The sequence below is a fragment of the Typha latifolia genome, chromosome 14, assembly GCF_019914945.1.
Source record: "Typha latifolia isolate L0001 chromosome 14, TyphaL0001v2, whole genome shotgun sequence".
NCBI classification, from domain to species: Eukaryota; Viridiplantae; Streptophyta; class Magnoliopsida; order Poales; family Typhaceae; genus Typha; species Typha latifolia.
In genome coordinates, this window is record NC_133099.1 from 2,971,171 (window position 1) to 2,996,749 (window position 25,579).

Sequence of the window (25,579 nt, forward strand, 5' to 3'; positions counted from 1 at the left end):
GCAGAGTATCAGCTGCCCAATTGGTTCAGCTCCGGATCTGGGTATAACCAGCGGAGCCAAACCGATACGAGATTACCCGATCCGTTATCTCAGGTTGTGTACATTTGGCAGGTTCTACAAATCAAAACGCATCCGAAACTTTCTCCGAAGCTCCTCTCTTCGTTTACCATCGGGATTTGCGAAACCTAACTAACTAAATCGACGACTCACCCACCTCCTTCCTCATTCCTTTTATGCGAGGAGTCGTGATCTATTGGCGCGTTCCAATCCATATCCAGATCCGCCGCGAGGTCATCCTCCGGTCCTCTCCTCTCCGCCTTCGCTTTTCCACGGCGCCTTCTCCATCGCCGATCATGGGATCGATCCATAAGGAAAAGGAGACCAAGAAGGCCACCGAGAATATAGAGAAGCCGGCGCTGGCCCCGGCCCCTCCTCCTCCGCCGCCGGAGAAGCCTTTGCCGGGGGATTGCTGCGGCAGCGGATGCGTGCGGTGCGTGTGGGATGTTTACTACGAGGAATTGGAGGCGTATCAGAAGAGTCTCTCTTCCTCCTCTTCTTCTGATGGCTCCAAAGCAAGCTAATTTGTTCGGGTTGATTTGGAATTGGGGATTCTTGGAGGGGGCGTTGGGGTAATTCCTGCTAATTGGTGGGTTTTTATTATGATATATTTCCTTGTCTAGGTATTGTTGTTACTCGTTACTCTCTCCGATTGGTTGTAGATGGGATTAGGATCTACTTTAATTACCAGGATTCTTCATGAAAAGAAGATGACAAATTAGATAATTTAAAAAGGTTGGTTTTGTTAATACGAACATGAATTACATATCAAATTTAATGTATATTAATCATATTCTAATATTTGTTCTTTTAGCAAAATAGTGAACTAAGACATATTATCTTTTTAACTTTGACCTATTCCTTTTCATTTGTTTTAGATTTTAGATATTGATCATCATAATCAGCATCATTAGTCGGTGAATTTTATGCATTCAAAACATTATATGAAGAAAAAGATAATCTACAAATTTGTGTAGTTTCTTTTAGGTTAAAATGTTTTTAAAAACTTAATTAATTAATTCATGCTCATAAGTTAATAACTTGGACAAAGTGTGAAGCCATCTTAAGGAGTAATACTATATCACAAATATTAAAAAAAAAATGCTATAGCACAAAAATATTTAGGGCAGCAAAAACACATCTTATTTTCGATTTTGTTACTCAAACCAATTCTATGTTTGTGTTAGACTTTTTATTTTATTTTATTTTATTTTTTTTTCTCTTCCAATTTTATCCTCATTTAGCCGTAAAAAAAAGAGAAGCCTGTCACACATTTAATACGACCTGACTTTGTTTTAGTAAATTGTACTGTCCATCTCACATTTGTTTGTGTGATATATAAAATAATTGTGAATCATGTAAAAGAATTACATTTTACGAATTAGTCTATTTTTTTATACAAAAAAATACTATTATATCATTTTTTGTCTTGGGAAGATGCTGATAATAATAAATATTTATTAACTAATACAGGAAAAATTATGAATTACGTAAATTAATTATGATCAACATGATTACAAACTAGGAATTAAATAAACTAATAATAAAATTCCTAAAAAATATAAGTGTTTAATAATTATAAATTACGTAATAAAATTACAAAATAAAAAATAAATGTTCAATAATATGAATAATGAATCACGTAATAAAATAACAAAATTATTACTTAAAATAAAAACGTTCAATATTTGTGAGTTACCTACTAAAACTACGAAACATAGAACATATATATATATATATTCAATAACCATAAATTATATAATAAAATTATGAAAAAAATATAAATGTCTAATAACTGTGAGTTATATAAAAAAACTGTGAAACTCCTGAAAATATAAATATTTAATAACTCTAAATTATGTAATAGAAGATAAAGTGTTTAATAATTGTCAACGATATAATAAAATTCGTAAGAAAACCCAAATGTGAAAGCTTAATCAGACTTCAAAATATATGTAAAAATATAAAATATAAGTTTAAAGTATTTTTATTTTGTGCTTAGTTCTTTATTTTAGTCATAAAATAATAATCGAGAGAATGTGAAAAGATATATGGGTGGGACTCCCCGTAACGCTGTAGTTTAAAATTTTTTTTTTAATAAAATACTGAATAATTCATCATTTTTTAAGAAGTAAAACACCGAAATAGTTGTAGAAAAAACTTTTGGTAAATACATTTAACACCTCGTACTTACATTCAAAACCATTTTACACCCTGTAATATACATTTTTTTAAATTAGTTGTTGTACTTATAATTAAAATGAGATCGATAGTATCTATAAAAGTATCTTTTTTCTCTTATATAAACATTTCTTTCTCTTTAAAAAATACTTAAAGATTTTCTCTCTTACTTTCTAAATTATGCTAATTATATAATAAGTTTTATTAAACCTAATTTTTTATAAAATTAAATAGTTATATCGCATCAACGAAGAAAATAAATATGATTTAGAAAAATCATATAATTTTTTTTCTATTTTACCTAATAAATACGACAGGGATATTTTAATTAATTAAGCATGCTTTATTAAATTTGATAGAAAAATACGGCTTTAAATTAATCTTGTATAAGAACTGGTTTAAAAAAATTTTAAATAAAAAAGAGTAAAGAGATTTTGAGCATAATTATAATGAGATAAAATGTATTTAACGACAATAAAACATATCAATTTTAGTATTAAGTTTGATAAGCAGTTCATTTCTTCGGGAGAGAGAGAGAATTGGGTAAAAAACATTAACGTTGCTAAATTTTGACCGTGAGTGATGCTTAACCTTATTCTTTTAATGTTTTATTATGAACACAAAACATGTCGGAAGACCGGGCATGCCAAGCTCAACGCAATGAGCCAATGACCGTTCACCGTAGTAAAGAGAATTGAGACGGGCGGGTAAAAAAATAATGCCTTTAAAACGGATAACCTCTTTATATTAGTCTTATGCCCACCACCCCCCAAATTCTGGATCCCACCTTCGCTTCCCCGCGCTTTTCTTATGGCTCTCACCTTCGTCTCCTCCCCGCGTCCCCGACGCTCGGGGATCGGTCCGTGGAACCATTCCACTCCCGCTCCATCCAACAAATATAAACCCTTCTCCTTACCTTCTTCGATCTCCTATCCACCGTTGCAACAATGCCTGCAAGAAATCCCCGGATCGGGAAACGCTCCTTCCCCTCTTCGTCTTCTTCCTCCTACTACTACATCTACACGGTGGTGTTCATAGCGATATTCCTAGTGGCCGCATGGATGTTTATGTCTTCCTCCATATCGCCATCGCAAGCCACCGTTCACCACTCCCGCGCTTCCTTCTTCCCTACTCCATCGACTCCGTCGATGGTGAAATCTCTAATCGAGCGGGTCGGAGCGCAGGAAGACGACGACGACGACGGCGACGGCAATCGCGATAAGGAAGGGTCTGAGGTGATGGGCGTAGGGAAAGAATCGAGAGATGAGGTCGGGGAGAGGAATCGAGAAGGCAAGAAAGAGGAGGAAGAGAGCCGGGCGGAGGACGGTAGTAATTTGGATGGCGGGGTTGAAGAGATCCAGAAAGAATCGCAGAAGCAGATGGAGAGTGGAGATGATGGAACGCGTGAAGTGGGTAATGATGAGAAGATAGAGGAGGCTGTCGATGTGAACAAGCAGGAATTTGAGGAGAAGAGAGAGGGAGATGATGAGAGCAAACAAGAATTTGAAGAGAAGAACGAGGAAGGAGACGATGGGAGATTCAAAGAGAAGGAGGAGGGAGATAATGAGATCCAGCAAGAATTTGAAGAGAAGAAAGAGGAGGGAGACAATGAGGGCAAGCAAGAATTCGAGGAGAAGAAAGAGGAGGAGGATAATGAGATCCGGCAAGCATCCGAAGAGAAGATAGAGGAAGTAGACAGCGAGGGCAAGCAAGAATTCGAGGGGAAGAAAGAGGAAATGGATAAGGAGATCCAACAAGCATTTGAAGAGAAGAGAGAGGAAATAGACGGGGAGGGCAAGCAAGACTTTGAGGAGGAGAAGAAAGAGGAAATGGATAATGAGATCCAGCAAGCATTTGAAGAGAAGAAAGAGGAATTAGACAGTGAAGGCAAGCGAGAATTCGAGGAGAAGAAAGAGGGAGATGATGAGCGCCAACGCGAATTTGAAGATAAGAAAGAGGAAGCAGAAGATGAGAGCCAGCAACAGACAGACCGGCAGATGGATACGGAAAGCGTGGGTGATGACCTGCAGCAGCCTGCACAACAATTAGAAGAGGAAAGCTCTGATGTGGGCGATTCACTACTGGACGGCCCGCAGTTGGAGGTATTGACTGAAAGTGATGGCGAAAAAAGGCAATGGGCGACGCAGGAAGACCAATCTGAGGATGAGAAGGAGAGGCGGAAAGTGGAGGAGATGCAATTCATTGGAGGGGCTAGTTCAGGAGAAGATTTCGGGAATTCATATAGCTTCGATTGGAAGCTTTGTAATGCTACAACTGGCCCAGACTACATTCCTTGCCTTGACAACTTGAAGGCCATCGAGAAGCTCCACAAGAAGCACCATGAACACAGGGAACGGCACTGCCCTGATGAAAGTGTCACATGCCTTGTGCCCCTTCCTGTGGGGTATCGAAGGTCCATTGAGTGGCCAAATAGCAGAGACAGGGTAGAAAAAGTTCACTTGCTATATTTAGATTTAGATGCATCTGCTTCTCTTGACATCACCTGCTTATGTGCTAGACTTCTTTTGCAGATTTGGTACAATAATGTACCTCGTACCAAGCTCGCGAAGGTTAAAGGCCACCAGAATTGGGTTAAAGTCACAGGAGAGTATCTTACTTTTCCTGGAGGAGGAACACAATTCATACATGGAGCACTACATTACATTGATTTCATTAGGCAGGTAAGAATTGAACTGTATGTAATTTTACTACCTATGTTGATGAGAAGAAAAAAATCTAAGCTATTTATCCTAAAATTTAGAGCTTTGGGAGCCAATTTCATTTGAATATGGTTATGAATTGGGCTCTTTGCTTGGGTCTTGCGCAGCAAGTACAACTGCTGATCAATGAAATACTAAAAGTCTAAAAGAGTTTCTATCCTATTACCTTATTGGGCCTTTAGAGTAGCTTATTTTTAATATCCATGATTTAATTGGAATAAAGTAGGTATGAAGTTCCATTGGAATAAGATGTCTGAAAAACTCTATCTAGGATGAGGTTTTTGTAGGCCGTTGAAGGTTGAGGTTTCATTATTGCGAACCCTACACTTATATTGTCTGTTCCTCAAAATGCAACCTTATCTAATTTGCATGAGGCCTAAAAGTACAGCTAGTAGACCTCCATTTGAACAATCATCTTGGGAGGGTTATCTCTTTCTCTTGCTTTGCATGATACCGGTAAATGACTCACACATGTATAGTTGTATATTTATAAAGTGCATTGGCTAGTCATTGCAGGTGTATGTACTCTCCTAATCATTATTAAAATAGTTCTTGCAGAACTAGGAAGCAGTTATTTATGGTTCTTATGGTGCTCGTATTTTAGGACAAAATCTCATTAGAACATTGAGCCAGACATATAGGATAACTGCACATTCACATCTTCTAGATGCATTTCTGCTTAGATTAATATGCTGTACCCTGATGACTCTCACGCAATATACATAATACAAAAGAACAAATATACAACAGAAGCAGCGAGAAAACAGACTCCTAGTCCTTGTTTCGGTTGCAATGCTTTCTGGTCGACAAGAGAAGTGCCTTCCATTGGAGTAGGTCACACTACCAGGTGGTGACTAAATCACCTTGATTTAATTAAAGCCGTGTAAGTTTGGTGAAAGTGGATTGTAACAGGCGTTACATTATCAAATGGGTGCTAATGTTTACTTATCTTGCACTTGATAGTAGTGAAAACTAAGATGCTATTATGCTCGTAGATGATAAATAGAAAAAAAATGGAAAGGCAACGTGTGTAAAGAAGAGAGGACAAGCAAAGGAATAAAATCTTTTTAATGTTTATGATCAAATTTAAAAATCAAGCTTTTGATTAAAGTGAAGTTGTCTATATATTTTGCATTGTTTTGAATTTTCTTTTCCATATTGTTTTTTAAATGCCTTTCAATAATTATATCCTTGAAGAGTGAAGTTGTCTATATATTTTGCATCGTTTTGAATTTTCTTTTCCATATTGTTTTTTAAATGCCTTTCAATAATTATATCCTTGAAGCTTCTAAGATACAAGCTAGTTTGCTGTCTTGCCATGTGTTATTCCTTAATGCCTTCCAGAATAGTGCATGCAGCAAATACATATACAACGTATGTACTTGATTGAGCCAGTATTCGTGGGAACCTTGTGATTTTAACACTAAACAGCAGAACTGTAGAAACCAAGATAATTCATGCCATTGTGACTTAACAAACTTAAGGGCTTAAAATTGAATGCTCGTTACTGTTGTGGTCTACCTATGATAACTTCAAGGAGTTAGCTCATCAAAATATTAACGTCGTCAAAAACCAGATAAGCTCAGATGCAAGCTCATAGGAAATATGAATGTCGTCTGGTTGCATGCTTTCTCATCAAATGATATGGCTGTTGAATTACTATCTGTTATTATGTTGTGATTTGGCTTATGATAGATGTGCGGAAATTGTGTAGGAATTCTCCTTTATTTTTTATTTTTTATGTAGGTTATATTTTATAACTCCAACTTTTGTTTCCCTTGTTTTCTATCATTTTGGAATTGCACTGATTTATCTCTTAGTATTTGAAGTTGATTCGTCTTTAAATCATTTGTAATGGAAAATTGGAAACTTACTGAATTCTACTTGGCAATGAGAAGCTTCTATCTTCCAGCACAATCAATGTTGCTTACTGACTTCTAATGACTACTTTGGCTTCTTTATAGTCCTTCCGCAGTATTGCATGGGGAAGGCACACCAGGGTAATACTAGATGTTGGCTGTGGGGTCGCCAGCTTTGGCGGTTATCTCTTTGAGAGAGATGTTCTTGCAATGTCTTTTGCACCAAAAGATGAGCATGAAGCTCAAGTCCAATTTGCACTGGAGAGAGGAATACCAGCAATATCTGCCGTAATGGGCTCCCAACGTCTGCCGTTTCCCAGCAGGGTGTTTGATCTCATCCATTGTGCACGCTGCCGTGTCCCATGGCATGCAGATGGTAATTATCTCAAAAGTTCCAATAAGGTGCTTTTGTGTGTTTGTGGCAAAACAGATTGACCATCTAACTCTACAATAGGTGGGATTCTTCTTTTGGAAATAAATCGTCTTTTACGTCCTGGAGGGGTTTTTGTGTGGTCAGAAACACCTGTGTATCAGAAACTCCGGGAAGATGTTGAGATCTGGAAATGTAAGATCTATCAGTCAGATCCTTTCTTTAACTTTTTCTTATCCTACTACTGAGGTATATTACTTTGGTATAATTCAGCCATGACATCTCTTACCATCTCAATGTGTTGGGATCTCGTCACTATCAAGAAGGATAGACTGAATGGTATTGCTGCTGCCATCTATAGAAAACCTAGTACCAATGAATGCTACACCAACAGGAAGCATCAGAATCCACCCATGTGTAATGAAGATGATGATCCAAATGCAGCTTGGTAAGATTATAAATATCGATTACATATCTGTAGGTTGTCATTTTAATTGTGTACATGTTTTTATCCAAAATTTATTCCCATTTGCTTTTTTGTTAGCTGAGACTTTTATCCTTTAAATATGAGGTCTGAAGAAAATTCCTAAGGTTTAGATCACTTGCGAATAATATCTCATAAAATGTTATTTCCCTGATGGCATACATTGATTTTTTTTTTCTTATAACAGAAACCTACTACATAAATGTCTTACCGTATCATGTGTCTGGCAGTGTCTTATTGCCACTATTGTCCTTACTCTTAACAGAGAACTTCTGTTAATTAATGTCTCCTCATCTCTCACTATTGTCCTTATTACCATTTCATGGAGGATCTTTAAGGTTGACAATTGATTCATCAGTTCTTAACTTTGATATCTACAAATTTATTCATTCATTTCAATTTATTAAGATGGAAAAAGTTTTGTTATTTACTAATATGAAGTTTAGCTGGGATTTAGAAGGCCTTATAGATTCAGAACCAGAATATCAGATATTTTTGTGTAGAAACAAACCTAGATTTTGCTGGTTGATCGAAGACAACCTCCATGATTAGCTTGGAAGTATGTGCACAGTACCATCTCGTCGCACTTTTCAGTTTGAGTTTATTACTACTAACATTTTTCAGGTACATCCCTCTGAAGACTTGCATGCACCAGGTGCCCATTGACGAATCTGAACAAGGTTCAAAGTGGCCTGAGGAATGGCCGCGCAGACTGCGGGTACCACCTTACTGGTTAAATACCTCTCAAGTGGGTGTGTATGGAAAACCAGCACCTAATGATTTCACATCAGATTATGAACACTGGAAGCGCGTTGTAACAAAGTCCTACCTCAGTGGATTTGGCATTAACTGGTCAAGAGTAAGAAATGTTATGGACATGAGAGCTGTATACGGAGGGTAAAATATTCTGAGGCATTCAACCACAATAAACACCTTTGTTCATAGTGATTTCAGCTTATACTCAAATCACAATTTTTCAGGTTTGCTGCTGCACTTAAAGATACAAACGTGTGGGTCATGAATCTGGTCAATATTGATGCTCCAGATACACTGCCCATTATCTATGAACGAGGACTGTTTGGTATTTACCATGATTGGTGTGAATCTTTCAGCACTTACCCTAGAACATACGACCTCTTGCATGCTGATCATCTGTTTTCACGGATAAAAGAGAGGTGGATTAGATTGGCTTTTTGTCTTCATACTTGAGTTCATTATCCAAGTCCCTGGTCAAGTAGTCAATGAAACATTTTTTTCTGTTCCAGATGCGAGATTGTGCCTGTTATGGCTGAGGTTGACAGGATTGTAAGACCTGGTGGCAAACTAATAGTTCGTGATGAATTCACTACTATCAGTGAAGTGGACAATCTGTTGAAATCCCTCCATTGGGAGGTTCAATTGACCTTTTCCGAAGACCAAGAAGGGATACTCTGTGCTGAAAAATCAGATTGGCGGCCTGAAGTGTTTGTTAGTTCATCCTGATTATAACTACTGTGATAGGATCTTTAAGGTACTTGCCTTCACCCTCACCTGTATGTAGCATTTGTTGTTGTTGTTGTCGTCGGCGTGCTATTGTTTTATTCTGATTCTTTTTTGCATTCCTTTTTATTTTCCTTTTAAGACAGTGAATCTCATTAATATTTATATTTGTCTCTTGGACACTTGTAAATTGTAACACATAATTGGAAATGAATTTTGTTTGTAGATGACATATTCATCCTAATTAAAGGTTAACCCTGGTAAACAGGATATTCCAATTACTATTTTCACCTGTCTTGTAGATTTCCCTTTTTCTTTCTTTGTCCTGGGAGGTGGTGAAAACTTTACAGTGTTTCTATTTACTTGTTTAACATTTAAAAAGTTTAGGTCAATTTTATCGTCATTTGTATCTTTTCTATTGCTTGCAACCAGCATATTCTGCAGGATATTTCTAGCAGTGCAACTTCTGTTGATCTTTCGTCACTAGTTACATATTGTTCTTGATGCGTCGCTGATGAGAATCTATTAAAATTTTGTAAGAGATAAACTTTGCAGAGGATAATACTGATAGTGTAGGATGTAGGAAATTACTATTTTTAAAAGAAAATTTAAGTGCCATGGCAATGAGGATCACTTAAAAGTTCAACCCTCACAACCATGGCTACTATGAATTAGCCTAAGTGGCTAACTCAATAGTATTACAATTTACTCTTTCTTTTTCTTGTCCTTAAATGTTTGATCCTATTAGTAACCTGATTCTTTTTTGTAATTCATCACCAGTTCAAGCTTCTTTCCATTCCATTGGCTCTTTTCATATACATGCTGTAAGAGGTACCATATTGGAGAGAACTATAAAGCATCTCTTTTTGTCCTTGTATCGCTTTTTACTAGCTTTCTGTTGGACTAAAAGGATTATATATGCATAGAGAAATCAAAGATCAAGATGAAAGATTAAGCAGTAGGTTGTAGAAAATCTCTATAACATTTCAACCACTCATTATACTTATTATTGCATGGGCGATCTAAACTTCCACATGTGGCTCACTCATCTTCTTTACAGGTTTACAAAGTAAAAAGTCTTTCAACTTTTTCATTATTTAGTCTATCTCTTCTACCTGAAATCTCCACACTTAGTACGTTGTTAGTATGTTGAAGGAACAACCTTGTAAGCTTTTCTAGCACTGTTGTTAAAAGTTTCTCTCCAAATCTGATGACTGGGTACTGGTCTTAACAACTCGTGGGCTTTGATTTAGACCTTCTTAATAACGGCCAGTGAAAATCTATTAAAAAAAAGAGAAATATTATTAATCACATTCTATTACAATAATTATTTTTTATTTCACCTCTGTATTATGTTTTTGTTGCCCCAAAGACATCCGAAGTTAAAGTCTTTTTAAGAGACAACTACTATTAGATTAAGTTAAATTGACCATAGAAATAGGATGATCTTAATACTATATTTTTGTAATGTTAAAGGTAAAAATAAAAGGGAATAAGATTTTGTTTTAAAAATAAAAGCATTAAAAGTAAATTACAATGCTGAACGTAAATATCTATATGATTTATAATAAATAATAAAACTTTGGCTGCAGGTAGTACATTTTCCCAAAAAACTTTGGAAAACCCAAGTAACGCACAGGGTTCACTGTAAACAAGAAGTCAGCAACCTATTTATTGGCATTAAATGGGGCTTAAATGCTGAGTGGAGTCGCACTTATCCATGTGTTAGGACTTTCCCACCAACCTGAGTTAATAAAGGAGGCTGCACCCCATATCAGAGGCACTTATCCAGTAGATCATGGTGAAGGGCCAGACAAGAGGGACGAAGAAAGGCAGGCTGTACTCCATTTTCTTCACTTTGGGCTCCATTGCTGAGTTTGTTCACAGCACCGAAAGTTAACAACCTAAACATCACCGACGCCAAAAGAAGCCCTTGCCATGACTGCGGTGGACCTTTTTCTTCCTTCCTTATTTCGCTCTCCACAGTCGAAATTAAAGAAAATTAATCTACCTTGAAGAGTTTTGTTTACTGTTTTATTAGACTCATCGAATTTGTCCATCTCAAAGGGCATGTCAGAATGTAAAATGCTATATAATTTAATGCTTTATTAAAAGAAATTTTGTTATCTGTTTCACATTGAGCATGTGAACTAGTGAAGAGTTCACTGGTGTGGACCCCTTTTAGTAATAAATTCAATTAGTAAACCATTCGGATAAATAATGTTTTATGAATGAATACCATTCTGGTCAAAAACTCATCTTTGGAAAGATCTCTGTGCATCAAAGTGGAGGCAAAGTCTCTTGGGAGCCACCACCATTGTAATTTTGTTTTCTTTTTTATATGTCCAACTTCCCCTCAGCTTCCTAGTTTTCATGCCTCAATTTGCTGCTGCCCTCCTCCAATCTTCTATAACCATACAACACCACCTTATTACAAAACTGAAGACTCCTGTTCTACTTCAACTCCAATAGCCTCAGCTGCATTACATTACACACACCTTCTCGCCTTCTAAGTTTTAACTACTCTTCTCCTAATGGCAAGTTACATGCAAGCTACAACCAAAACTACTACGTGCCTCCTCCTCCTCCTCGTCTTCTCATGCGGCGCATGCCGCCGGGCTGACCGGGCGGCACTTCTGGCATTCAAGGGCGGGATCGCCGCCGACCCCTCTGGCCTCCTCCGCACGTGGGACCCAGCAACAGACTGTTGCTCGTCGTGGGACGGCGTCGCCTGCAACGGCGCCACCGGCCGCGTTGTCAATCTCACCCTCCCCGGTCTCTCGTCGGGCCCTGACTTTGTTACCGACGCCTCGTTGGTCGGCATTCTCTCTCCGGCCCTCGGCGATCTCTCCGGCCTCAGACTTCTTGATCTCAGCAATCTCCGGCGGCTCTCCGGCCAGATACCGCCGTCCCTCGGCCGCCTCTCCCGGCTCACCGAGCTTTACCTCTATTCCAATGACCTCACCGGCGTTATCCCTCCCGCGCTCGGCAGGCTCCGGCGGCTTCGGCGGCTCTTCCTCAATTCCAACCGCCTGTCCGGCGCCATCCCTGCTTCTCTCTTCGCCTCTCCTTACCTCGCCGAGGTCGCGCTCTTCGAGAATAAACTCTCCGGCGCCATCCCGGCGTCAATTGAGAATCTCCGGTCGCTCGAAAAGCTCGACTTGCGCAGCAACGAGATCTCGGGCTCAATCCCGGAGGAGATCGGCATGCTCCGGAAGGTTACCCACCTCGACCTCTCGGACAACAGGCTCTCCGGCAGCATACCGAAATCCATCGGCAATCTCGGCAGCCTTGTTGTTCTTGATCTGTATAACAATCAACTCACAAGCAATATTCCGTCGTCTATTCAGTCGCTTTGTTTTCTCCAATTCTGCAGGCTGTCTAACAACCGACTCACCGGAAATCTTCCAGCGTCAATTGGAGGTCTCTCGAGTTTAGAACGACTTATTCTGGAGAATAACGAGCTCACCGGAGAAATACCCGCCGCGATAGGGAGACTCTCCTCGCTCACCGACATCTTCTTCGCCAACAACCGCTTCACTGGGAAAATTCCCGCCACAGTCGGCAAGCTGAGGAATCTCCAGACTCTAGACGTCTCCAGAAATCGTCTCTCCGGCCCAATTCCCCGCGAGCTCGCCGGCCTCCGCAACCTCCAGTCTATAGATCTCTCCTTCAATCCCCTCCGGTTAACAGCCCCGCCGAGCTGGCTCGGCGACATGAACCTCTTCAAGCTAATCCTCGCCGGCACGGGCATCGCCGGCCCGCTCCCCGGCTGGCTCAGTCTCGCGAGCTCCATCTCAATCCTCGACCTCTCGAGCAACGCGATCGCCGGCGAGCTCCCCTGCTGGATCGGCAACATGACTGCGCTCTCCTTCCTCAATCTCTCCGGCAACGCGCTGAGCTCGCCGGTACCGGAGGAATTCAAGAACTTAGGAATGCTCATGGACTTGGATTTATCGCACAACGCGCTCTTCGGTCCGCTGCGGCCGGCGCTGGCGAAGCGGACGAGCGACCCGTTGGGCCACTACCGGACGCTGGATTTATCGGGCAATCGGCTGACCGGCGGATTGGGTGACGACGTCGGCGAGCTGCCGGCAATGGACGCGGTGGAGAGGTTCGCGGTGTCTCACAACCCGCTCGGCGGGCGGATACCGGAGTCGATGGCGAATATGGCGGCGTTGAAGGAGGTGGGATTGGCAGGGGCCGGGTTGTCGGGCGAGATACCAGAGAAACTGCTGGACCTGCCGGGATTAACGGAGTTCGACGTGTCGTGGAATCGGCTCTCCGGGAAGATCCCGAGACACCGGGCAGCGCTGCCTGCGGAGGGATTTGAGGGGAATGCAGGGCTTTGCGGCGCGCCGTTGCCGCCGTGCGAGGAGGAGAGGTGAGGGAATTTTGACAAACAGGTGGTGATGGTGGTGGTGGTAAGAAGAGGGGAAATTTTGCGGCGCCAAGTAGAGAGATTTGATTGAATGGGTATTGGTCTGGTCGTATTGGGAGATGCATTGTTCTCTTTTGGGTCAAAGTATTCTGTTGACTTTATTTACATTGTATTGCTTTGGGCTGGGCTTTAATTGTAACTTGGGCTGTCAAAGAAATAGAGCCCTAGTTATCTTTTTAGGTTTTTTTAATTATTTTTTTAATTGTTGTTGTTGTTGTTGCATGTAATACTCGTTTAAAGTTTTTTTATTTTGTGCACTATATACTCGTTTAAAGTCTTTTGCATGTATACCCTAGTTCGGACTCTAACTTTAAATAAAAATGCCGAAAATTTTATTCTATATAAGCTCAACTCTTCTGCGTTTTATATTTAGAAAATGAGTGAAGAGAGAGTATTTAATTTTATTTAAAAGAACTAAAAAATAAATAAATAAATAAATTCGAGGAGCTATGATCCCTTTTTATATTTTTTAGTGCAGTTGACTTAAGAGATCACTGTGTCATTCTAACTTATATATAGAATTATTTTATATCTTTATAATAACATATGTTATAACTACAATGGATAAACGAGCACAAAGTTATCGCTTTATAATTTATATATATATATATATATTATTTTTTTTGTTTATTATTTTTAACAATAAAACACTCGTATATTTTTTTTCTAATTAAACGTCGGCATTTTTTTTTCAATAAAATGCTGATTAGATCAGTGTTTTACTTTAGATCAGTATTTTACTTTAGAAGTTTACTTTGGACCAAATAAAATGCCTAACAGTTTAGCGTCTTATTTATCGCTGCAGTAAAATAAACTATTTTAGTATTAAATTTAAGGTGTAATCCAAAAACTGGTCTTAGTTTGGTCAAAAAACCTCAATAAAAGACTTATGGATCATAGCAGAGACGGCAATCGATGTGACTTATAGGGCATTTATCAAGGCAAAAGATCTGATGGGGAACTAAGCTAATTAATAAAGTTGCTATCGAATTTGTGGTATTTTGATTTCTCTCTATTCTAGATTAGGAGTCTTGATAAGATTTATGATAACGAAATCCTTCTACATTTTATTCTCTTGTTCTTATCTGATGAATAAATCACAATCTCAAGTAATTATTCCACTAGTTTATCGCACCGTTTTACTTGAACCCAACTACCATTTAGAGCATCTCGAGCAAATCATATATTTTTTTTTCATGTATTTATTATTAATTAATATAATATTTAGAAACACTTGTCAATTCTAAATAATAAATAATAGAAATATTTATTATATAACTTAAAATTAATTATAAAATAATTTAATATTAGACTCATTTTTTAAGTGCGGTGTAATAACGGAACTAAATACACACTAAGTTTAAATAAATAGTGAATAAATAAAAAAGATGCAGATAGAATTTTAAAAAAATTACATATCTTATTTTATACTTTAAATATATTATAGTAATTTAGAGCGAGGCTTCAAAAAATACTCTAAATTTTCCGAGAGGTTCACACGAGTGATAGCACCCTCTCAACCACATAGATAAATTTTTTTTAGTTAATTCTTGTTATTTTTTTTATATATATCCTCGTGAATTTGATATATATATATATTGTTGATATATATATATATCCTTTAATTATTGAAACAAAATTCTATCATTGAAACTAATCAATCAAGAAATATAATAATTATTTTATATATATCTTTTAATTTAATATCAAAACTTTAGCAGTGATTTCGTTCTACATCCCTTAAAGGTTAGTATATCTTGTAGAGAAATTAAAAGTTGGTTCTAGGGATTAGAAAGTTTTGGAGAGAAGAAATAAAGAGTCAAAGCGTGATTAATATATAATTTCATTTATTAGATAAAGAGAGTAATTTGATATTCGTATTGAATTATTTGTCTTAAAACCTTTGTTTTTACATGGATACATATTAAAATTTAATTAACCATAAGATCTTATCAGATTAACCATAAAACAACATAAATATTCTGAATTTTTATTTACACATATTTCGTTCATTTAAAGATATTTATGTCTTCCTAATCTATTAGACAACTATATTTAACTTATATTTAATGCAAATGTGAAATCTAGAAGGATATATGAATGAATAACAAACTTTAAACTTTAAGAAAAGAAAGGAGTTAAAATATATTTTTACTCTTTGTAAATTACAGCTAAAATTATTTTACCTCATATATTTTAAAAAGTCTCAAACCTATTCTTATATTTACGACTAAAATACTTATATTAAATTTTCTATCTAAATTAATACAACCGCGACCAAATGATTAAAATATCTCGTCCGTTTGTTAAGCCGGAAGTGTGAACTTGAAAGATTATCTATATTTGATGATTAGAAAGAGGCCATAGGTGGAAAAAAAATAAGAGAAAAAAATTAGGTATCAAAGAGATAAAGATTTATAGAAGAGTATTTTTATTCATAAAAAATTAGAAAAGTAAGGAAGTGAGTCCGCCATTCAGTATTAAAAGTTATTTAAACACGAGACAATAATTTAGATAAAAAATTTAATGATATCATTTTAGTCATAAATATAGCGATTGATTTGAGACTTTTTAAATTATAGATAGTTGAAATAATTTTAGACATATTTAACTGAAAAAAAAATACCTTCCTCGTATCAAAGACACACTTTAAACTACCCAAAGTAGCCAATCTCGAATTCCCAGTTTGGATGGAGAAACAAATTTGAACGAAAGCTTTGGACAGCTGACAACCTCCAGTGCTATTTATTTTTTCCATTTACTAATAAGATAGTTAACCTAATGGCAAACTTTTATTCAACTTTGATAGCTCTATATATCTTCCTATATCCTTTTCAACTATGGTACAGCCATTATTCCTAAGATGTCATATCTTTAAGATACTCCTTCACGTGCGTTTGATATGTTTCATTAGTGTACTTAAATTAAGTACAAAGACATTTTCATATTTTTCTAAATGACAAATGAGAATGATAGAATTTTATATACTTACTAAATAGATGAAAGATAATACGATGCATGCGTACTAATACTCTAGTAGAGTTGTTAGGTATCTTTTTTATAATACTCTAATCTTAAATAATATTATGAAGAAATTGTTTAGTTATTTGGTAGCTTGACTCGATTTGGTCGATGGCTAGACAGTGCGATTGACTTAGAGGAACGGCTTGGCAGCGCAACAGCTCAGAACAGATCTCGACAGTATTTTTTAGTTCGGAACAATTGTTCGGATTGGTAATAATAAATCAAATAGAGAGATGTTGATGATCACATCTTATAACTACATCAAAGTTTGATATTATTATTGACCTTTTTCTTTTGAAATTGCTTTGGTAGAACTTACCATTATACAAACTTTATGTGTGTTAATTATCCAATTGCTATCTAAGAGACAGTTAACCTGACAGCCATTTTTATTCAACTTTGATAGCTCCATATTATCTCCTATTTCCTTTTCATCTCAGATACAACCATTAACTGTAAGCATTACTTGCCAGAAGAGCTTTTGACCAAACTAGCTCTCTCAAACTTTAGGTTTTTTTTGGTACACTTTAAAATTTTAAATACTAGATTAGGTTTTTCAAATATAAATATATAAGTGGGATAGTAACTTATATAAAAAATTAAAAGCCGCCAAAAAATTAGTAAATGAGAGGGTGATTATTTACACAATTTTAAATTACATAGCTAAATGAGTCAGCGACTTATATTTTAAAATTATTTTCATAATCAATAAAAATATCAGTATCTCGATTGGTATTTAATAGATGTACCCACGCCGGATTAACTCAACCTAAGTTACCTATTAGATATGGTTAATCACTAATGAAGTTATAGTTAACTTTATTTGTGCTTTCTTAATATAATTTAGGGATATTAAGTGTGTGCCGCATGGCGCATGCAAAGTCATGATGTGATAATATGTGAGTCAAACTTGCATGAGATGCATGTAACGTGACATAATTAAATAAATAAATAAGTAAAATTGAAAAGAAGAAGAAGAAGAAGAAAAGGACTATAATAAATGGCTTTTTGGAGATAGTGATAAAAAAGCTCATATGATAGAGGATTAATTGGACCACTCTATTAATGTAGCTTGATTAGGTTTAATTTCTTATCGATATTTAGTAAAATTTTTATTAAGACGATATATATTATAAAAAAATTGTTTATGAGATTGCGTTTAGATAAGATAAGTTAAAGAAGCTCATATATTGTATGAATATTCTTGGTTTTAAATTTTTATTTCTCTATTAAAAATAAATGTAGCCTATTGTTCATGATCTATGAAAAGAAAATTGAATACTGCTGGTCAAAAAGCAAAGAAGGCAATGAGTTTTTCTCACCAACCAGAGATATTTCTGACAAAATTTAACCTTTTGCTAGGCATTCCAGTGGTAGGCTGAAAAGTTTTAACATGAGCAATCAAGTCAGCTGGGAGTTGTGGAAATTCTACCAGTTTTCATTGCCGACAAGCTTTAATCTCTTTGTGCTTGTGGTTCTCAAAATTGAAACTACAAGTTCATCAACAATTTTATCTTCTTTTGAAACTAAAATGCCTCCAATTATCGGCAATTAATTAACATTGGATACTATAACTATCCACCCTTAAGTCTAGATTAGATGGAGATAAGAATTGTATACATATGAAGTGAATACTTACACGTGAAAATTCTTAACAACTCGACAAGAAATTCATTAAAACAAGTCAAAAGAGCTCGTAAAAATCCCCAATATCTTAGCAACTTTGTTATGACCATTGAAAGGTCGACCCTTTTTGATGCACTAAGCTGAAGCTATAGTAAAAAATTATCAAACAAAATATCCCGAAACCCTAAAGGAGGGAGAGGAGAAGTGGTGGGTGGGAGGCGAGTGAAAAAGCTCAGGCTCGGTTCAAAATTATATTCGAGCCATCAAACTTGACTCGGGCTTGGCTCAGCTTTAACCGAGTCGCTCATTTATTTTGGCAGCCCTACTCTCCATCTAGCTAAAATGATTGGGGGAGGGGAGAGAGAGAAAGCAAGTTATTAGAGTTTTTTTTTTTTCATAAAAGGGGAAACCAAACCCTTGCTATATATCCAATAATTCTTGTGATTAGAGAGAAGTTCTATGATAATGCCATTACAACTACTTAGTTTTAGGATCCAATAGTACAATAAAATGTAAAAGTAAAAGGAGAAACAATTCAATGCTATAATTCTCCATCACAATAGTTGGCTCTGACTAATATATGCACTGAATGGGACAAGCTTTAGTGGGAATTGGTCTATTAGAAAGCTTAACAATAATGTCATATATATCTTAGTCACTCTACTCATTCAAATATTGTTCATATATAATATATACATAACATCTGATTTCAAAATTATGCATCTATGAATTTTCACTCAAAAAAAAAAAAAAAAAAAAAAAAAAAAACTCTGCTCACAATTTACTTTAACATTATTTTCCGGTTAAGAGAAAACTTACAATTTCTCAAAAGGAAAAAAGAAAGGAAAAAGATAGTCTAGGAGATTTATTGAAGATGGCACTTTTGTTTTGCATATAACACCCAAACTTTTCGTATATTTAGTGTTGGGGACAATGACTTGCACCGTTTGTAAGTGATAGGTGATATAATATTTCGATAAGTTTGTAGATACTTTTGTCATTATCAAATTCTCAGAAAGTCTTTAAAAAGATAATGGAAGCCCTTCACCCTCTTAATCAATAATTATTACTTATCAGAACTACTTTCTCTTTTCGATTTTCTTGAATATTGGAAGAGATCCAAACTAAGATAAACTCGGAGTAATCTGCAAAAATGATTGGAAAATAGTCGCAAATTGCACTGGAAAGATGATGATTCCTGGGAAAAGTTTTGAGGGATAGTTGCAGAAAAGACCCTGAGGGAAAGCCAAATTAACCCATAACTAGTATTGTAGAACAAAAAGGTTCTGACTTGTGAGTTTATACAGCGGAAAGAGAAGCAAATAGAGCATACGCTATACGAAAGTCTAAAGCAAGCAAGCAAGCAAGCGCACGGAGACGACGGAGAACCAACTCAGTAGTACCATAGATGTGATCTTGCTCTCTTGCTTGGATTCGAAACTTTAGGGATCTCAGGGACCATGAAGGCGTCGTCGTTCCACCTCTCTCGCCCAAAGCTCGGATTCACCTCTTTGGGCACCACCCAGAACTGGGCCCCGGCGGCGCCGCCGCCAGATGAGGAAGTCGCGGATGCCCGCTGCACCTGGGGCACGTGAGGGACCCACGTGGAGAAGTCCGATGCCGCTGAGTCCAGACCGCCGCCATCGAGGTCCGCCTCCAGGAACGGAAGCATCTGGCTCTCCTGCTGAGGAAAAAGACCCAGTTTTTACCACAATTCGAGCTATTACAGATCAAAAGGCGTGATTTGGGTTTCGTGATGATAGACCTTGGAGAAGCCGCCGACTGCGGCGACGGCAGCGGCGTCGTCGACGAGGAAGTCCTCCACGTGCCAGCCCGGGCAAACCTTTGTGAGGTACTCCGAGATGCTACTGACCGAGCTCTCCGAGGAAAAGTTCTTAACTTGTTTAGCTTTAACGCCGCCGCCGCCGCCGCTATCTTTCTTAGTGTCGTTGGCAACTTCCTTCGCCTTTGGGAGAGTATATTTGGATTCCGGTGAGGAAGAAGAGAAGATGGGCGAAGAGGAGAGCTTTGCCCCCGCGAGGAGGAAGCGGTTGTGCTTCATGGTGAGATGGTTCGCACTATGTATCGGATCATCGCAATCTCTGCACAGAATCGCCCGATCCTCCTGGCAGAACACGAATCCACGCCTTTCCTACAAGACCCAACTCCCAAAATCGGATCTTTACCCAAGATCGAGTTCGAATTGGTCGTAAAGCTCTCACCTTGCACACATCGCACAGTGGATTGGACTCCACCGAGGTCGCAGACGACAGCGAGAACCTCCTATGCTTCCCCGCGAGCTTATTCGCGTGGTGGACGCGGCCATCGCAGCCGGCGCATAGCGCCGCCTCGTCGGCGCAGCAGAACACCGCCGCCTCCTCTCCGCCGCACACGTCGCACAGCACCTTCATCTCCACAAAGCAAAGTAGACCGAGGACAAGGGAATTGAGTCTTGGTCAATGGTGGCTAGCAAAAGAGAGCTCGGAAGTTGGAATAAACTATTTCAAGTACTGAGGATAGTGGTGGGGGGAGCGAAGGGTGCGTGGATTCTCCAAAATTATCTCGAGTTCTGGAACTCTGGCAGCCATTTCATCGAACACCTGGATTACTTTTAAAGGCTCTGCTCCCATGGAAGTATCTGGCGTTGATTGGAGGATTTGGATACGATGGCTTTGTAATTTACCATAACAGTTTGTGCCAATTCTTATACAATCCCCCTCTCCCCCCCTCCCGTATGGCTTGAAGAAACCACCGCTTTTCTCCTCGTAACGCGGTGAAACGAATCGTTTCTTATCCTCCTTTCCTTATATTGGGTTGATACTGCTACTGTTCGCAATTTCGTTCTATTAATTACACTCTGCACGAGAATATAAAACAATTTTGCAAAACAAACCCAAACCAAACTGTAATAAAATAAATAAATATCATTGATGAAGATGATAAATTAATTTACTAAATATTATACCTAATATTTCCGAGGGAAAATCTAAGATGGCTTACTGGTACAAAGGTTGAAATGATTTTATCCGACGTGTTGACAAATTTTAAAGCAAAAAAAAAGGAACTAAATAAATATATTTTTTCTTAATCAAAAGTACAGTAAAATATAATGATTTTAGTATAAAGTAGGAAAGGGTGCAAATTGACTTGATACTTTTCTTTTTCTACGTTGGCTTTATTTTGGATACACCAAAAGTGTTTTTCGAGGACGATTAAAAAGGTATAGTATGTCTGTTTATGCAAGAATGATAATAATAATTTTATTTACAAAATCCAATGAGAAAAACGGACTGAGTAAAATATATTATATGCTTACTTAAGTTTTATAAGAAGTTTTCTTATACGCAAAGTGTTATATATATATATAATGAAGAGATTTTGTGGAGTATATCATAGGATCACAATAGAGAGACAGACAGCCAAACAAATAAAGGTACAAATTTATAGTTTTACTTGTTTTTAATAAAAACTTTTCTTACTCAACCATGGTAGAGTGGACTACTCATCAATTATTAATGATACATCGTTATCTTGCATTTAATGTTGTCAACTAAACTCAAGCAATGCCAACTCCTACCAACCTAGCTAGCAGTGTCAAGAGTACTGGTCATTGTCATGTATTTCTAGACAACTTTTGCATGTACAGCCAAGTCAAATGAGAGAATAGCTCCTCCGATAATAACTTTTTGTTGCAAAGTTTATTCGTGTACAAAAATACACTAGCATGTCGACTACTGTATCTCAATGTTAGGTTCTATCAGTCCATAACAGAGCTCATAAATTCACATCCCCTCCTTCTAGGAGCAGAGGGCGATATATGAGTCCTTAGTTAGCTTTTGCATGCATATTATATTAGATTCCTGTGTGCCTACATGCTAAAGACCCAGTTGATTAAGTTTTGTTTTTTTTAATAAATGAGTTTATAAGCTAATTGTAAGTATAAGTTAGATAAAAAAGTTACTTCTTTTTTATATATAGGTTGGACAACTTCAACGTGCTTTAGTGAAAAATTTACTAAATTTCACCTCCAATACCTATCGAAATCAAACCCATAATTATTCTATTATGGAGCAGTAGAACTTAACTATTGTGCTACAACTAGGGGTGTAAATGAGCCAAGCTCCATCTACAACTAGGGTTGCAAACAAACCGAGCTTGATCGAGCTTGGATTGAAATTAATTTTGAGCCTAACTCTGTGATCAAGCATAAATTGAAATAATTTTAATTCGAATCAATTTCGAGCCTATTTCGAACTTGAGCCAAGCTTGAGTTTAAACGAGCCGCTCAATTAGCAATTTCAAGCCTTATCAATTCAAGCCATTTTTGAGCCCAAGTAAGGTTGAATTGATTTATGTTTGAATTAAGTTTGAAATAAAATCTAATTCAACTATCAAGCAGTAGGGACAGTCAAAGTCGAGGAAGACTATGGGTGCGAGGTAAAATGGCGTGCCAACGTGGAGGAAAGAGTCGACGAAGGCGTGCGGAGGTGCCGAGGTGCAAATTTGGTGCCGTTGGCGTCAGCCGGTAGCGGGAGAGAATAGAATGGATTTTGCGATTTCATTCCGAAAAGATATAACCCAGGGTGAGATCTAATAGTTCATATTACTAATATATATATATATATATATACTTGGGATCAAGTTTGGCTCGAATTTAATTTCGAGCATAGTTTTAAGATCAAGCTTGGCTTAACCTATTTTTTAGCCAAACTTGATCGAGTCTTATTACCTCTGAGCTCGAGCCTGCTCTATTATTCCTTTACTTAGCATAGACTTTCATTTTGGCATAATCCGATTACTTTGTAGCAACTTTTGGTGGGTGTGGGAATATCAAGAAGCTTTAAGTTGCTCTTTCTCTCTCTCTCTCCCTCAATCCATCTCTTTAATTATTAAAATGCATGTTCTCAGATATTGGACGAGGTGATGAGTGGAGTGAGGACTGAAAAGTATGGGCATCCAGAATAGTTCCCGGAATAAAGACACCTCAAGCTTGATCAAGACCCACCCCATATTCTCTACAATCCAAATTAAAAGGAAATTAGGTTTTCAAACAGACTCCAATCACCTGTTTTATGTGCTCTCTCTCTCTCTCTCTCTCTCTCTCTCACACACACACACACACTATATATATATACATAAGAAGCGAGATAAAATTTTGACCCTTAGACAAGTTTTATATTTGACTGAAATACAGATCGATCGACAAAAAAAGAGCGTAATATCAAGTACAATACTAATCACAAGCGGCAGAAGCAAGCTTTCGGATGGCTAATATTGGCAGCACCATAAATACTAGTAGCAAATTAAAAACTTGAGAGAAGAATATTGAAGTAAGTAGTTCAGCATCTTATGGATGTGAACCTAGCTACAACACTAGGCGACGAAACCTAAATAAAGCAAAAGTAAAGAGAGGGAGATAAAAGCCAAAGCTAGAGCAAGTCGAGGACATATACAAGTTCTTTCGGTACAATAAATTCTCAACCAATAAAATAAAGCTTTGATAAAACGAAGACAAGCTCAACTCGCCCAACATTGAAACTAAAACGCAAGTGGTGGAAGCCGCTGCACTTTATACATCTGCATAAATTCTCCAATACACCTCTTTACATTAGTTTTATTATAGAATCTAAATTATAAAAATGATCATAAAGAAAAAGATGCAATTTATATGAAAAATGTTAATCACATAATAACTACAAGATCAATCACTAAATTCAATTCTAAATCTTTAAATTGTGAGATAAAGTTAATCTCTAATACAAATAACAGCATATATGCCACTTTCTCGTGAGGGTGGACCCTCCCAACACTAATTTTCTAATCAAATTTTATTAAACTGTCAAATCAGTTTACCTTAAAAAACTATCAAATCAAACTGCATCTCATACTTTGATGATAATTTAGGTGGTGATTACAAAAAAAAATTTTAAAAAAAAAAATCTAAAGCTTATGCAGTTGAATCTACTTGGCTATCAAATAAAACAAACATATATTATTAAAATGTCACAAAGCTTGAACCATTTGCAATATCTCATCTCCCCTTGGACCCACTTCGTCCCCACTCATCTTGGATCAATCCCTTTCCCATAATTAAGCCATCGATTAGTTTACTAATCTCTCTTAATTAAGCACCCCCACTTGTTAAAGTGATGCCTTTTCTCTTCACAATTAGCAGTACTCCATCCATAGTTTATGCCTAGTAGCATCAAAGTTTCCACGAGGTGCACTACTCCCAATCCACATCTTTAATCCAAGAAAGAAATATTCTTTGGTACAATCCTCCATTAGGGCTACATTGGTGGAGTGCTTAAAAATCTTAAACATCTTTTCCATAGCCCACGCACTAAGGCAATGAGAGCTCTTTCTTCTATAATACCTCGGTGGAATAGCTCATATCCTATTCTTTTGGGATTGGATTCGTTGCCAGAAATTAATACATTAATCGTGCCCATTCAATACACGAGCTTAGATTCTATGACTTATTATTTTTTTCTTTCTTGTGCGATTATGATCGCTAGATAGACTCGATTGATACATTAGCGCGAATCAGTAATCTCCAACTGTTCTTTGTTACTTTAGAGTTTAGACCCACCTCTCTTGCTTATCTCAATCAAATTATTGGAGAGAATAGGTTGGAAGATTCCGAAAGCTAATACAAAGAATAAAATATTCCTCCACATCTCGTTAGTATTCATAATCCAATTCGTTACGGTATTAGAATAAAGCCTTACCTACAAACACTTTTTAAATATTCTACAAATAATACAGATATGGGTGTCGTTTTATAATTTGACGGAGATGATGGTGAAATAGAGACTCGAACTAATTAGAAGGGTTTCTTTTTTCCCCCACTGAAAGCAATATTAACATGAGAGTATTGGACTTATTGATATGAGTTCTCGTTTGTTAGTGATGCAAGACGGAATGGATCTTAACCTAAAGGTTATATTTCAATTATAAAATTTTTATTATGACATATATGCCCCTGACACTGTAGGCAAAAAAAAGTTGAAAAAGACTAAAATACCCTCTTGAGAAGGTAAGAAAATTTTGGCATGCTAAATTTTTTCTCTTTTTCTATCAAAATATAAATATAAGGGTAAACATATCATATAACTCTATTTAAGCGATTAACACACGATGACCTATGAATAAAAATATCATTGAAACCTATCTGAAGAGATATTTGAGATATTTTTAATAGATCGTGAAGTCTATATGTGAAAACAAAAGAGAGTTGAGAAATTCTAAGTGTAATTAATCTAAAAAGAAAGGGCAAAGCTCGATAGATTATCGCAGCCAAAGGTCCGTAAACGATCAGTTTGGGCCGAATGTGGT

The 25,579-nt window shown here is 37.0% G+C and overlaps 3 protein-coding genes across 6 annotated transcripts; 2 read left to right on the forward strand and 1 right to left on the reverse strand.

Annotated features, from left to right (window-relative positions):
- The first annotated feature begins 2,690 nt into the window (after positions 1-2,690).
- On the forward strand, positions 2,691-11,219 carry LOC140800910 (probable methyltransferase PMT24). 3 transcript variants are annotated; one of them, XM_073155839.1, is made up of 9 exons: positions 2,697-4,682; positions 4,770-4,919; positions 6,923-7,193; positions 7,272-7,382; positions 7,461-7,635; positions 8,296-8,568; positions 8,652-8,846; positions 8,937-9,181; positions 10,743-11,219. In XM_073155839.1, the coding sequence occupies exons 1-8, from the start codon at positions 3,186-3,188 to the stop codon at positions 9,151-9,153; spliced, it is 2,889 nt and encodes a 962-aa protein (XP_073011940.1). In that variant the 5' UTR covers positions 2,697-3,185; the 3' UTR covers positions 9,154-9,181; positions 10,743-11,219. The 3 variants fall into 3 exon arrangements, with proteins under 3 accessions (XP_073011941.1, XP_073011940.1, XP_073011939.1); XM_073155838.1 differs by lacking the exon at positions 10,743-11,219 and having other exon boundaries at positions 8,937-9,431; XM_073155840.1 differs by lacking the exons at positions 8,652-8,846; positions 8,937-9,181; positions 10,743-11,219 and having other exon boundaries at positions 2,691-4,682; positions 8,327-8,559.
- A 212-nt stretch (positions 11,220-11,431) lies between these two features.
- On the forward strand, positions 11,432-13,851 carry LOC140800629 (uncharacterized). Its single transcript, XM_073155391.1, has one exon. The coding sequence runs from the start codon at positions 11,685-11,687 to the stop codon at positions 13,536-13,538; it is 1,854 nt and encodes a 617-aa protein (XP_073011492.1). The 5' UTR covers positions 11,432-11,684; the 3' UTR covers positions 13,539-13,851.
- Positions 13,852-19,482: 5,631 nt separating this feature from the next.
- Positions 19,483-20,973, reverse strand: LOC140800917 (B-box zinc finger protein 20-like). Of its 2 annotated transcripts, none has more exons than XM_073155852.1 (3): positions 20,464-20,973; positions 20,007-20,393; positions 19,483-19,922 (listed from the first exon to the last, which is right to left on the reverse strand). In XM_073155852.1, exons 1-3 carry the CDS (start codon positions 20,650-20,652, stop codon positions 19,635-19,637), a joined length of 864 nt encoding a protein of 287 aa, XP_073011953.1. In that variant the 5' UTR covers positions 20,653-20,973; the 3' UTR covers positions 19,483-19,634. The 2 variants fall into 2 exon arrangements, with proteins under 2 accessions (XP_073011953.1, XP_073011952.1); XM_073155851.1 differs by having other exon boundaries at positions 19,483-19,925.
- Between the last annotated feature and the right edge of the window lie 4,606 nt (positions 20,974-25,579).